Source organism: Larus michahellis, chromosome 2 (assembly GCF_964199755.1).
Source record: "Larus michahellis chromosome 2, bLarMic1.1, whole genome shotgun sequence".
NCBI lineage: Eukaryota > Metazoa > Chordata > Aves > Charadriiformes > Laridae > Larus > Larus michahellis.
Window position 1 is genome coordinate 322408 of NC_133897.1, and position 14744 is coordinate 337151.

General features: G+C 55.8%; 1 protein-coding gene across 2 annotated transcripts in view; it reads right to left on the bottom strand.

Moving 5' to 3' along the window:
• The window catches only part of AGAP3 (ArfGAP with GTPase domain, ankyrin repeat and PH domain 3), a 157641-nt gene that overhangs the window by 38583 nt on the left and 104314 nt on the right, over positions 1 to 14744 (bottom strand). For both annotated transcript variants that reach the window (XM_074573734.1, XM_074573733.1), the window contains exon 11: positions 12207 to 12375. In XM_074573734.1, the coding sequence (XP_074429835.1) occupies positions 12207 to 12375 (169 nt within the window). The remainder of the gene's footprint in view (positions 1 to 12206; positions 12376 to 14744) is intronic.

Here is a 14744-nt window from a genome sequence, read left to right on the forward strand (position 1 = left end):
ACGAGGTGCCAGGGAAGGCCTGTCTGCATCCTCGCACTGAGCCAAGTGCCAAAGACCACCAAAATATGAAGCAGAAGCTGCCCATTCCCATAAGGAAGGAGACCCTGCGGTAGCATGCCTAGAGGGAGGGAAGGAGTGTATCCCCACCTGGCACTGACACCGCTGCGCAGGGCATTGCACCAGCCCTGGTCCTTCAGACGAGCAGATCCACGGGCTCACGTGGCAGGGCTGGGAAGACGGCGCTGGCTTTCTTTCTGCTAACTAGTTCACTGGCATTAAAATAAAGAGAGTAGTGTTACGGGACTCCTGCCTCAGAGCAGGAAATACGGAGACGACGGGAGGTAGCCAGAGATGTACGGAGCAGGTCCTATGCACCGTGCAGGGGTCAGACCGGCCACAGGACCATGGGCAAATCACGGGGGCAGTAAGCTCGTTTTGAAGACATCACATCTCGACCAGCCAGCTTTCCCCGCCAAGTGTGTGAGCACGTGTGTACGCTGGGGGTGTTCCTGGTGTCCCCAGAAACCTGCCATGGCAGGGCGAGACGTGCTGCTCCCGCATCCACGGGCTACCTGCTGGGTGGAGAAGGCAACTTTGCTCCCGAAGTGAGAGCTGAGCTTTTCCTCCTCAGTACCAAAATACCCATTCTTTCGTAGGGGGTGACTGACCCTGCTCTGACCTGAAAGAATAAATACATTGTGCAGCCACCACCAGGAGAAAGGCAGGGGATGATCCCACCAGCCTCCCGCCTGCCATGACCCGCGCCACCCTGCTCTCTGCTGCCTCTTCTTCCCTCAATGTCATTGTCCCCCACGGCGAGCAGCGGTATGCCAGGGAAACAGGTTTTCCCTTTTCTTTGTTAATTCTTCCCTCATTACATTTGAAATTCCACAATCAGTGTGCACTGTAATTGTCGAATTTGATGCTAATGATTAATGAATTAAACATGGATCCATCAATTAGTCCTCGGAGAATAATTCTGCATAAAGCAGCGGATAATGTAATTACAGTAACAAAGATAATGAGATGTTAACATCGACGGAGCCCGACGTGACATGATCACAGCAGGCTCAGCAACCCCGGCCTGGGGGAGCCAATCCCTCTCTCTGCAGAGGCAGAGCATCGGGGGGCAGCGAACATGCTCCGGGACGGGGGGGCCCCGGCGTCACCGCGCACCCTGGCGCCAGCGGCCGGGCAGGGACTGGCGGCAGCACGGTGAGTGCTCTCCTCCCGCCTGCCTTCTGCAAAAGCCCCTGGGCAATCTGCTCTGGACATGACACCGACCCATGCTGAGAGGCATCAGCGAGAACCTGGCAAAAACCCTGCGGCTGCTGGGAAGCCCGGCACCATCCCCAGCCCAGGAAGCCCGGCACCATCCCCGGCCCAGGCTGGAGGCTGGGTTTCAAACGTAATGAGCACCATCTCCAGCCCAGGCTGGGCTCCCGGGCGCTTCGCTGAGCGGCCGAGACCAGCACAGGGTCCCCATCACCCCATCTGGCACAGCAGCCAAGGGGAGAGGCAAGCTACCCACCTACAGCGCACGGAGGGCTCTCCTGCCCGTGCCGAGGAGCCCGCGGGGCTGCGAATCAATGCAAGCGCTCATAACTCAAACGGGGACAGCTGGAGTCTCATCACCTCAGAGCAAACACCAGCATCAGCTGAGACAGCCCAAGCAGTGCCTCCACCACCACAGACACACTTGAGAAAACGCTCCCCCTTGGCTACAGAAGCAATCCTGCAGCAGGAGGAGGAGGAGGAGGAAGCGGAGGAGGAGGAGGGCTCACACACAGCCTGCCTGCACACACGTGTCAGACCATGTGGACCGTTCCTCCGGGCAGAGGTGCCCAAGCAGCATCAGCCCCTTCCAGCTCTCCCCCCACATAAAAGACCCCAGTGCTCTCACCCCTACACTGTGACCACCTCTGCTCGTTCTGCTCGGCCTCCTCTGCGCCAGAGACGCTTGGTGCAGCCTTTGCTCTCCCGCCAACCCCATGGGAGGCTCCTGGTCCTCAGGAGCCACCGCAGAGGCAGGCGGAGCCTTCTCCTTCAACCTCCTCCCCTCATACCATGAGAGCTCTGGCTCTCCCACAGATTGTTTGCTTTAGTCCCATCTCCGAGCCACCTCGCCCAGCTGCCTGGGTGATGCTGGCCAGAAGATCTCACCTGGGACTGCTGCATCAGCTCAGCATTTCAGGCTGAGGAGCGTCTGCGCTGCTTCTGCCTGCTAGATCAGCCAGCCTTCTGCCGTCGGAAACTCTGCCTCCATGTAGCTGCTCGCGACCACAACAATCTCAGCAGTCTCTGCTGATTTCTCCTTACACTTCAACTTCCCATCCGAATGCAGGTTTTCCAGTGTTCAGCTGCTTGGCTTCCTTTCGCACTGCCCAGCGGCAATGCAGCGGCAAGAAATAGGCCCGCGCGCTCCATGCGTGCCCACATTAAGTCTGTGCGTAAGGATGGGCACAGGCATCACGTACCGTATTTTCAGGCTGCATCCTTCATGCCCTTTTCCCCTGCTTTGGAGTAAGTCCCTACAAACCTCTGCAAAGCAAGAACTCAGGGCCACAGCTGTGCTGAGACCCGTCTCTCATGCTGATTGACATTGTCTCCATATTCTTCTTGTGCTACCATCTGTCCTTTCCCACTAAAAAATTCCCTTTCATCCCGTTTGCACTTTGAATAAGAGCTGCCCTCATTCTTCGTGCCAGAAACCCGCACTGAACGAGATACAGGTGGGGCAAAGAAGTGGAAAAGGGTGAGCTCACTGATACAGCAAAGCTACATCTGGGGATCCCTGAAAAAGAGTGGAAGAGAAGCGATTATTCCGGTGGGAAGAGGACCGCGGGGATCCGAAGGAGACACCTGAACCAGCACTGCCACATGTGCAGCAAATACACGCTGCCAGGCCCCGCACCCGCAGCCAAGCTGCACCCAGAACCCATCATCCTTTAGCTCTGGCAGTGAGCGAGACCTGCACGTCCCCTCCTGCCCTCTCCAACCCAACCACCACGCGGCTTTCCCAGCATGGGGGACACTGCGAGGTGCTGCTCGCACGCTGCCTGCCGAGGTGCCCTCGTCGCCCTGCGAAGCTCCGTGCCCAGGGCTCACCTGGGGCACTGTGGGCACCCTCTGCCCCAGCTGCGGTCGATGGAGGCCGCCCATGCTCGCTGTGCCCAGCATCTGGCCCAGCACTGCTCCAGTCCAGAAACCCAGAACAAAGAGGCGTTTCCACCACTGGACTGTAACCAGCACCATCTCACCTGACCGAGGGTTTACAAGACTGAGCAGCGATCGCCAGGAACCCTTTCTCAGCTTTCTCCAAAGGCCAGTACCCACTTGTGCTCTTCCTTTGAGACTTCAGGAGTCTCCACAGTTCCCACTGCTTGTGGAGAACTTCTAGTGGTTTCAAAAAAGTCCTTTAGCAAGTATCAGTGTCCTTTTAGGACACATCTGACTCCAAAACCCAGATGCAGGGATGCTCTGACTAACCTAGGTGCTTTTGGTGGTCCGATTTCTAGGTGTGGAAAATTAGAGAAGCACAGATGGATCCTTCAAAGTCTCTGTGAGTCTCTGACACGAGCAGGACAAGTGTATGTGCCTATTTCTCTGCAGCCGGATTTGCAGCACGAGCAATTGCTTCTCCTGCCCCCCCCGTGCTGCTGCAGTACTGGCTCTGGGGAATCGGAGCACCAGCTCTTATTAGAGCTGCTCTGTGCTCACGCTGACCGCCACCAGCTGCCCGGCAGCGCCGAGGAGAAGTGAGCAGGGGATGCAGTTGCTGGTGGGAGAGGCAGGCAGGAATGGCTGGGAGCAGCAAGAGGCAGCAGAGGAGGAGAGCACAGGCAGAAGAGAGGAGGTCAGGAATAAAGGAGCCACATCCACCAGCTGTTGGACCAAGTCCCTTGTTCCCACATCCCAGCAAGCCCCAACTGCCCAGGAAACAGCCCAGCATCCTCCTGGCCAGCCATGTCTCCACCTCCTGCGAGAGGAGGCTCGCTCGTAGAGCGATGGTGCTCAGCCGGCCTGGTCCTTCACCAGATCCGGGGTGTAAATCTGCCGACGAGACAAAGGGCAGAAGGTCTGCTCTTCAGGAAAGGACAGGTCTTCCAGCTGTATTACAAAAGTGTATTACAGGGAAAATTTTCATTATAAAGTTAAGATACCAAAAGTTGGAAAATGCCACGATGGAGTCCGTCAGGACAATTTTAGCGTGAGCGGTGGGCAAACGCATGGCAATGCAGCCGAAGGGCATGGCGTGGTCCATGGACACCCAGCGCCGGCTGGGCAGGGACCCCTGGGCAGAGCGTCGTGGGGACAGGACACCGGGAGGAAGGGAGAAGGGGCTGGGGACACGGGTGAGTCCTCCGCAGCCCGGGGGAGGCCGGACCTCTGCCACCCCCCCCCGGCATGCCGCTGCCCTGCCAAGTGCCGGCAGCCTGGTGCATCCCGCAGTCCCTCTGGCAGCGCTGGCGCGGGCGCCCCACAGCCGGCTGCAGCACCGGGGCCGCGCCGATGCCGACACTGTCCCTCAAAGCTCTCCAGCTGGCACCAGAGATGCAGGAGTGGTTTGGACAGGTAGCTGGTGCCAAAGTGTGTAGCCTGGGAATCGCCGCCTAGGCCCTGGTGACAGCCGACGGTGTTGATCCTTCCCAGGAGACGCCACATGCCTGGCTGCACCATCACGTCCCACCCTGGTGTTGGGGAGCGAGGAGGGTGCTGCCGGAATAGGGACGGGAGAGGCCATGGCTGCTCCCAGCACGGCTGGTCCGGGACCGCGCAGGACCAGCCCTGGCCGTGGCACAGATGCCGGGAAGGGACAGAGGTGCTCGGCCGTGCCGGGAGCGCGGGCAGAGCTGGGCAGGACGGGGCCTGGCAGGGCTCCCGCTGCTGAACCCCACCAGCACCCACAGCCATGGCTGTCCTCTGGCTTCAGGGGCATTTGGAAGGTGCCGACCAGTGCCCGCTAGAGAGGATTTCTCACAGACGGACACCGGAGAATGCCCATTTTACTCAGGTCCTTTAGACCACGCCAGAACCTGTCCACCCACTTTGGGGTTCCCTCCTCACATCTTGGGGTGCAGTCAGCCAGAAGTGCCAGCGCTTCCCGCTCTGTTTTGACTCGTTACCTCCATGCAAAGCACCCTGAATTTTCCATCAGCGAGACCACTTCATGCCTCCACCCCCTTCTAGCTCCAGAAGCCGGGGTCCAGCAGCCAGATGACCACCCCGTCCACCAGAGAGCTAACCGCTCCAAACGCTGAAGCCGAGACGGAACCAGCCCTATTTCTGCCCTGCCGTGCTTCCCCGTGGAGCCTTAAGCTGTCCGTGGTGTGTCTCCTGCTGCCAAGGTGTCGTGGTTTAGCCTGTGTTAGGAAGGCACGTGCGAGCGGCACGTGGTTCTTTGTTGCCATCTGAGGCTAAACCACGACACAAGGCCAGTCTGTGCTCTCGTTTCACGCCAATGCAGTACCGATGGCTTAATGAGGAACTGGAACCTCTGCTACTCAAAGCGCTTCTTGGACTGTTTTTAAATTGAGTAACACTTTGCAAATCATAAGGAGCATTTACTCTCTTTATATCTATATCCACATATTGCTTGTACCCTTAACATATTGTTAGCCTTCATGCACATCAGTCACAATATAGTCTCATCTAAGTGATGAAATGTTTTGCAGGAGCGCTCAGGAAAGTGAGTTTCCCTCCTGTCCCACACGCTTACAGCTTTCCAGGAACCCAGTGTTGCATGTCCCTTCTTCCCCGCCTGTCTCCCAGGATAAGGCCACTCATTTTCCTGATGCTTGGCCCAAAGGAGTCTTGTGATCCCGACTGCGGAAGGTGGAGCAGGTACATGCTCCTGCCCTAGGCAAAGGAGGGATGGCTTGAACAGACAAATGATTTCACTGCTGTAACTGACCACATCTGTGCCACTAAAGGGATCCTTTTCATAGTGGGACACAAGAGCATCAGGGTCCTTGCTTGAAAACCCACGTCAGCGTGGGATACAGACGGGAGAGCAGCAGGCACTGGGGTGGACCCCTCTCCTGGTACACGCCAGACCCCGACCCCTGCCAGCCGTGGGGCCGCACTGTTGGCAGACAGCAGCCCAGGTGCTGCTCCACCATGGAAAGGTCCCCGCGTGGCAGCGGCCAGGCCACCCGCCCGGCCCCAGGAGAGGTCCCTCTGGAGATGCGCACACTGACAACACTGTCCCTCCGCCCCAACACCCTGCGGCACAACTAAGCTTTTGCCTACACACGGTAACTCTCTCCCCCCAAAAGCTGCACCCAATCTGTGCTGGCCCATGCCGCTCCCTAAGTGCTGTCCAGGAGAGTCCTTGCCATAACCAAACCTGTGCCAGGAACAGCCAATGGCTCGGCAGCCAGCACGGCTGAACCATAATGTCAGAGGACCAGGTGGTCCAATGGTAGCCTGCAGCAAGTCTCCAAAGAAAACCTACGGGACAAGAAGGTGGCAGAGAAGTGCCACAGAAGTATCGGGGCATATGAGAGGTACTTCTGGAAGGCACATCCAAAATATTCTTGGATGAACTGCCCTTGGCTAGCACTTCCCAGGCATCATGGCCTACCAGGACACACCTGGGCAGCCAGCAGGCACGACACACGAAGAGCAGGTCCTGCCTGGGGACAGGGATGGAGGGCACACGCATCCCGCGAGTCCACAGAGGTCCAGGCGCGGGGCTGTGCGTCCCGCCGTCTGCTCGGTCAGGCCTGACTGCGCCCAGCACTGCCTGCCACCAGCGTGGCAGGCGAGGAGCGCGAGCTGCAGAGGTGACACGGGCCAGTCGTCTGCGCTTTAGGATTTCCTGAGGTCGCAGGGCTTGATTTAGGGCTCAGCTGCAAACGCTGTACTAATGCTGGTTATTTGCATTTTGTTGGCTCTCCATCTGTTAACAGACCCTGTGCTTGATCTCAACTACTCTTCCACCTCTGGATAGTCTCCTTACCAGGAAAATTTCATACAAGAACAAAAGTTAGGAGGACTTGACAGTTGGAAAGCGAATCAAAAATAGCACAGAAAAGCAGAGACCATTCTGCCAGGAGCTCTTGACAGCCCAGGAAGAGATTAAGTGCTCCATAACTTCCAGTAATCAACTCCCAAAATTTTTATCAAATCCCAATATATTTTTCAAGGGATAAAGAAAAACCAAGTTTCTAATTGAGGGCAATACTTCTGCTTCTAGGCAATCTTTGCACCAAACCTCTGAAGATTTACAGCTCTTGGAGACAAATTTTTAACAGTGACAAAATGAATACAGAATCCCAGCACGGCTGGGGCTGGACGGGAGCTCTGCAGGTCGTCCTGTCCTACCCCTGCTCAAGCGAGGCCACCCGCAGCCAGGTGCCCCGGCCTGTGTCTGGACGGTTTTTGATTATCCCTGAGGAGGGAGACTGCACCACCGCCCTGGGCACCTACAACATCACACTTGCACACAAGTTCCACAAAAAGCAAGCCTTAGGTGGACAACGTTCTGCGCTTCTGAAAACAGCGTTTACAATGGGAACACACGCAACTTAAAACCAACCCTTACTGCAGTAAAGTTGCCTCCTTTAATGGTTTAAATACCAGGGTACAAACATCCATTGAGCTCAGAGTCCCACGGGTTTCACAAATACAAGGTCCTTTCCCATTCTCACTTTGTTTAGCTCCAAGCTGCGCTGCCTGTACCTGCTTTGGAGGTTGTTTTGAATCATCACCAGAGTGTTGCATATGTGTATTTTAGACACATACAGGGCAGCGTGAGATATTTTATCTTTGTTTTCTCCTCCTCCCCTTTATCTGCTGCTTCTTTTCTTGCCCCTGGGGAAGGACTGTGCATCTAGTGGACATTAATTAGCACACTCGCTTGCCTTGGCAGAGCTCAGGTCACAAGGAAACCACGACCACGTGCTCTGAACTCAACACAGGCCATTTGGTTTTACCCAGACACTCCTGGTGTAAGACAGCAAGTCATTCAGGTCTCCAAAGCTCATGGGCTTGGAGCAACCTGCTCTAGTGGGAGGTGTCCCTGCCCAGGGCAGGGGGTTGGAACTGGATGGTCTTTAAGGTCCCTTCCAACCCAAACCATTCTGTGATTCTGTCCTCTGAAAATTAACTCGTGCACTGGCGGAGAACTGCAAATTCGGAGGTGCTCCCACTCCAGCTGCCCAAAGCATGTATTAGATGGGCCTGGAGCTCATCTAATGGACGAGAAGCTCAACATGAGCCAGCAATGTGTGCTTGCAGCCCAGAAGGCCAACCGCATCCTTGGCTGCATCAGGAGAAGCGTGGCCAGCAGGGCGAGGGAGGGGATTCTGCCCCTCTGCTCTGCTCTGGGGAGACCCACCTGGAGTCCTGCGTCCAGCTCTGGAGTCCTCAGCACAAGAAGGACATGGACCTGTTGGAACCGGTCCAGCAGAGGGACACAAAGATGATCAGAGGGCTGGAGCCCCTCTGCTGTGGGGACAGGCTGAGAGAGCTGGGGGGGTTCAGCCTGGAGAAGAGAAGGCTCCGGGGAGACCTTCCAGCCCCTTCCAGTCCCTCAAGGGGGCCTAGAGGAAGGATGGGGAGGGACTCTGGACCAGGGAGTGTAATGATGGAACACAGGGCTTCAAACTGAAAGAAGGTAGATTTAGACTGGAAATCAGGAAGAAATTCTTTACTGTGAGGGCGGTGAGCCCCTGGCCCAGGTTGCCCAGAGAAGCTGTGGCTGCCCCATCCCTGGAGGGGGTTCAAGGCCAGGTTGGACGGGGCTTGGAGCAACCTGGGCTGGTGGGAGGTGTCCCTGCCCAGGGCAGGGGATTGGAACTAGATGATCTTTAAGGTCCCTTCCAACCCAAACCATTCTATGATTCTGTGATTCTATGAGAGATGCCCAGTGGATCCCAGCAACAGTCCCATCCCCAGCCCCAAAGGCAGCAAAACTGCAAGGTCCCTGCCGATCTGATGCAGGGCAGACTCTTTACCGACTCCAAACCCAGTCCTCTGCATTACACAGGGATGTCAGCAAGTCACCTCAGAAGATTTTTATCATGTCAGTGCACTTACCGTGGCGACTGCATTGTCAGCCGCAATCAGTGTTGGAGGCATCAGAGTGAGTTGAAAAAATTCCTCAGAAAACATCTTACCGTTAGTGTACCAGGAGAAAAAAAACCTTTCTGACCAACGCAGACAACCACCCAAAGCCAAGAAGCATAAAATCAGATTATGGTTGCTGTCTTAATGCTGAGCCCCGTGCGGGTGCACGCGCTCGGGGTAGCACAGGAGTGCCGTTCTGCTCAGGGGCCCAGAGGAAAAACAGTGAACAGGGGATCTCAAATTCACAGATTCCTACATGAGAAAAGACCACCATCTCCATCCCCTGCACACACGCACGCAGCGACACACACACGAGCTGGATTAAAGCATATCTTGTAGAAAGATAACTGATCTCATTTTAAAGGCTTCAAGCAGTGCTAAGTCCACCAGCTCTCCAGATAAACTATTCCAACATTTAATTACCCTCCCTGCTGGGAAACTACATCTCCTCTCAAGTTTAAATTGCTCTAACTTCAGCCTCCACGCACGGCGTCTCCTCAAGCTTTGTCACCCAGACTGAAAGGCCTCGCTCGGCGCTCACTCCTAGGCACTGGTTTTCCAAGCGGCAGCGATCGGTAATCAAGTCACATCTCCATCTGCTCTCGTGAGCCCCACAGGACTGAGACGACTGTCGAAAGCAGGATACAGCATTACGTGGGCATTTGGTTTGACATCACCATAAGCTTTTCTGTTGTTTGTCTTTGAATTCTTCCTACAGCGCCCATCACCTTCTCTAAGCAGCCGAAGCACCCTCAGACACAGCACCCCAGAAGCGCAGGCCTGAAGTGCCTCTGCGGAGAGGCAGGAATTGTCACCGCACCTGGGCATGCTGCGGGTGTTCCGTGGGGGTGAAGAAACAACAGCGTGGCAGAAAACAGGCAGAGTTGCACATCCTTGGTCAAAAAGACAGTAACTGCAATCATTCGCTGGCAGTTTATCTGGTCTGCAGACTAATTCTGACTCTCCAGAATCAGCAGTTTGGGTTCAGAAGGGCTTATTGTTATTTCACACTCAGCACCACGTGAACACAGCGATGCCAGCGTGCCCCACTCCCTGTGTTGTGTGTGACGCTGAGGACCCCAGCCAGCTCCCAGCGTTCACTCCAGCTGCACCCCATCTCACGAGTCCTCAGCTCCAGAAAGCCATGAAGCACAGCACCAACAACACACCACCACCCTCGGGACACAACCGGGGTGCGGAGCAGGACCGAACAGAAATGAGGACACAATCATAGACTGGTTTGGGTTGGAAGGGACCTTTAAAGGCCATCTAGTCCGACCCCTGCCATGATGAGGGACATCTTCAACTAGACCAGGTTGCTCAGAGCCCCATCCAACCTGGCCTGGAATGTTTCCAGGGATGGGGCAGCCACCACCTCTCTAGGCAACCTGCGGCAAAGTCTCACCACCCTCAGTCTAAAATATTTCTCCCTTATATCTAGTCTAAATCTTCCCTCTTTTAGTTTAAAACCATTACCCCTTGTCCTACTGTAACAGGCCCTGCTAAAAACTCTGTCCCCATCTTTCCTGCAGGCGCCCTTTAGGTACCGAAAGGCCGCAATAAGGTCTCCCCGGAGCCTTCTCTTCTCCAGGCTGAACCCCCCCAGCTCTCTCAGCCTGTCCCCACAGCAGAGGGGCTCCAGCCCTCCCAGCAGCTCCGGGGCCTCCTCTGGCCCCGCTCCAACAGCTCCGTGTCTCTCCTGTGCTGAGGCCCCAGCGCTGGAGGCAGCACTGCAGGGGGGTCTCACAGAGCGGAGCAGAGGGGCAGAATCCCCCCCTGGCCCTGCTGCCCACGCTGCTGGGGATGCAGCCCAGGCTGTGGGGGGTTTTTGGGCTGCCAGCGCATGGTGCTGGCCCATGGTCAGCTTTTCCCCCCCCAGCACCCCCAAGCCCTTCTCTCAGGGCTGCTCTCCATCCCTCCATCCCCAGCCTGGGGTGGGGATGGCACTGGGGGTTGCCCCGACCGCGGTGCAAGACCCTGCACTTGGCCTTGTTGAACCCCATGAGGTTCACACAGATGCACTTTTCAATCCTGTCCAGGTCCCTCTGGATGGCATCCCCTCCCTCAGGCATGTCACCACACCACTCAGCTTGGTGTCAACCGCAAACTTGCTTAGAGTGCACATGATCCCACTGTCCTTGTCATTAATGAAGATATCAAACAGTACTGGTCCCAGTACTTGACCCCTGAGGGACACCGCTTGTCACCGATCTCCATCTGGACATTGAGCCATTGAGCACTATCCTCTGGATGTGACCATCCAACCAATTCCTCATCATTTGGATGTGGTCACCCAAGTTCATTCTCCGTTGCACAGTGTGCAATACCAGATTATGAAGGGTTTCTGTTACCAGCAGCATTAGCAGCACTCCCTTGTTATCCCAAAGAGTGGAGAGGGACCCGCACCCTGCTGTACTAGACCACTGCCAACAGCTGGCTGTGAAGAATGTGTACGGAAACTGTCCACCCTGGCCAAGGATGCCAACCCCTCGGACAAAGCAGAGGCACATCAATGCCCTGGGAACCTCGGGCAGGGACGCTCTAAGGGCGAGACACCTCCTGCGGCAGGAGAAGCAGTGTGGCATGGGCTCCACGAGAAACCAGAGAGCCTCCCAACCTCACCTCCTCTCACCACTCTCTGTGGCAGCTGTGCCTCCTGAATGGGCACACAGAAGAAGAATAATAATTACAAAACAAGCCCCTCACATTACTATTTCTCCAGGGGAAAGTGAGAAGGAAAAAGAGGGCGATGAAAAAGGAAAGAAACAGAACAGAACTTGCCAGGCATCGAGAGACATCCCTGGTTGAGATTTCCTTTGTTTTAGGGAGCAACAGCTTCCCCCCCACACAGCTCATCAGACTTGACTGTTTCCCCTCAGAGAGGTCACGCCACTAAGTAAAAGCCCTTTTACTCTTTCTTCTATCCTGGACACTAACCAGCATAAAACCCCAACAGGAGCTTACCTGAGACCCGTACAGAAACGCCGGCACCCACCGAAGGCACTCGCAAAGAGTGGTGAAAGCAAGAAACTCCAGAACAGCTTTTGCTTCCAGCTCAGCAAAGCAAGGCACTGCTGATGCCCCGGGGCAAGGACGGCCACCAGCTCTTCGACACCCACGCCAGCTCTTACCTGTGCCTCCCGTCAGCTGCGTGCTGCTCCGCTCCTTGGCAAGCCCATTGGCTTTGGGGCTAGCGCTGGGCGCCGCTGCCGTTGTTGCCCTGGGTAGCCGCTTGCCCGGTACCTTCACTGTAGTTCTCAGCAGATCGATTTCCTTCCCGTGGACGTTCTGCATGTAATCCTACAGCGGAGAGGCAAAACGGTTCAAAACCAGCCCTGCCCTGGCCCACCGCTCTCAGCTCCCCTCTCACCCATGGAATCAAAACTAAAACCCGGGTCCATTCATCCATGCGGTAACCGGCTCACAGACAGATGGTCAGCCAGTGACTTGGAGGTGACTTGGCAGCTCATCACATGCCGCTTTCTCTTGCACTACACTGAAGTCTCAAGCCAGGTGGGCTAGAGGTGAAAGACCCTACGACTTCCCCAGCGTCCACAGCCAGCCCTTTTCTGACACACGGGGCAAAGCCCTGACTCTGACCTGCCCCATTGCCATGACTAGCTGGTGCATTAGAACAGGCGCCGGAGAAGTGCCAGGTCTCGCTTTCAGAACTAGTCAGCTCTGATACGAGTAACATCGGGATGTTGCCACGGGCAGTCAGATGCCACGACAAGCCCGTTTGTGGAAGTCTGGCTGGGGATCAGAAATTAGACGGAGCAAAAGAGCACAGAGGTGGCAGGCAGTTCTTCTGCCCTGTCATTTCTTGTCTTTTTAATCACAGCACTCAGCTATGACAGCTAATAATATAATATAGTGTAAGTAATGGGATACCTGGAAGTTCCCTCTTGGGCCACAGCTAGGATAATTCAAGCCCAAACCAACACAACTCAGGATAACTGCCTTGTACATTCACCTGCACAGCTTTCAGTTATTCAAAACCTGGTGCTTCCACCGTTCCTGTGGGTACACCGCGTATTGTACGATCAAAAACTCCACGTGCAGACTGTTAATATCATTCTGTGCTGCCTCCTCAGAGCATCTCGCCTTCTGGTCAAAATAATGACGCAGACCTGCAGCCTCTCCTGGGAGCTGTGTCCTGGCCCATGTCTCCCACCCCTTCGCTGCTCCACAGGGCACTGCAGCTCTCCCCAGCCCTCTCCGACGTCGCTGGCTCTTCCTTGGGCTCATGTCCCAGGCAGACCTGACCAACGTGATCTCCAGGGAGATGCACAGAGCGGAACCGCCCTGCCCGGCTCTCGGGCAGACCTCACGGGAGCAGGGACTGGAAGCTGAGCCGGAGTCTCTGGGAGGAATCAGGAGGTGGTGCGTTCCCCTGGCTCTCTGCACTGGGGATGTGCGCTGCAACTGGCAACCGGCTTGGGCTTGCTCCAGTTCACAAGGAGGTCACCAAAAAGATTAACTCAGAGCTGGTCCCTGTCTGCTTCCAAATCCAAGAAGATAAAGACATGAACAAGATCAGTTTAAGAGCAACCATTCTCCCAGCCCTTGGCTCCAAGAAGCAGGAGGATGAGGGCTGTATGGGCCAGTGCTCTGTGGTCTCAGGTGACCACCTGCAAGGGTTGCAACCTCTCGGCAGCACCTCAACTCCTTGGCTGGAATTCTCTTTCCACAGACCTCCGTTCAGGCACCCAGTCCTCGCAGCAACGCCAGGAGATGGGCGGTGTGGCAGCACACCCTTCTCTGCCTCCAGCTCCTGGGTGACTTGACCTCCAACGACACGCGCACGCCCCGTGGTGCCCCGGGCAATTCCTAGATAACCAGCCCAACCAAACAGTGCCCCAGGCTGTTCCCAGTTGGGTGGGAGCCCGGTGGCACCCTTGGGCAGGGAACCTCAGAGGGGCTGGAGGATTTTCCCTAACTCAGCACAACTGCTGCAGTAGCCGGCTGCCTGACGGAGAGAGCGGTCACCAGCGCACTGCTTTTATTACATGCTATAAAACAGCAATTTCTTCCCAAGCCTCCTCGCTAATTACCCAGCCAGTTCTCTCATTTCATTTTATTACTGGAATTAACAACGAGTTCAAAGCGTGGAAAGCTATTAAGATGTGTGATTAAGCCACATTCAATTAGTTTCTACAAACAATTTAATTGATGTTGCAGATAGAATTAACAGAAGGTGATTGTGTGAATGGCTCCACTGGCTGCAAAATGGGAGATGCTTTCTCTCCAGCTCTGCGCAGCACAGCACAGCCTGGCCAGTGAAGCTGGGCTGAACCACATACGCCTTCCTCACGGGCAGAAGCATTTACTCTCCAAGGCTTTGGGAAAGTGATAGGAGACCGCACCGGTCTCTTCATAGAACTTGTTCTTTTCCTCTCACTGAACACACTGCCGGAAAGGTAAGAAAAATACAGATGCAACAAGGAAAGCCGTGCTGAAGCCAGGGATCAGGCCCACAGGCACTCCTGCCTTCAGCGAGAGCTGCTGCCCACTGCTCCCACGCCACGTGTCCCGTTTGCAAAGTCCTGACACCACGGACCGTCCCAGAGAGGGGGCATGCGGGCAGGAACGCACAGCTCTGTAGGACCCAGGCACAGGTCCAGGCTGGTAGTCAAGGCAGCCACGCGTCCATCGAGGAGTCCCAGAAC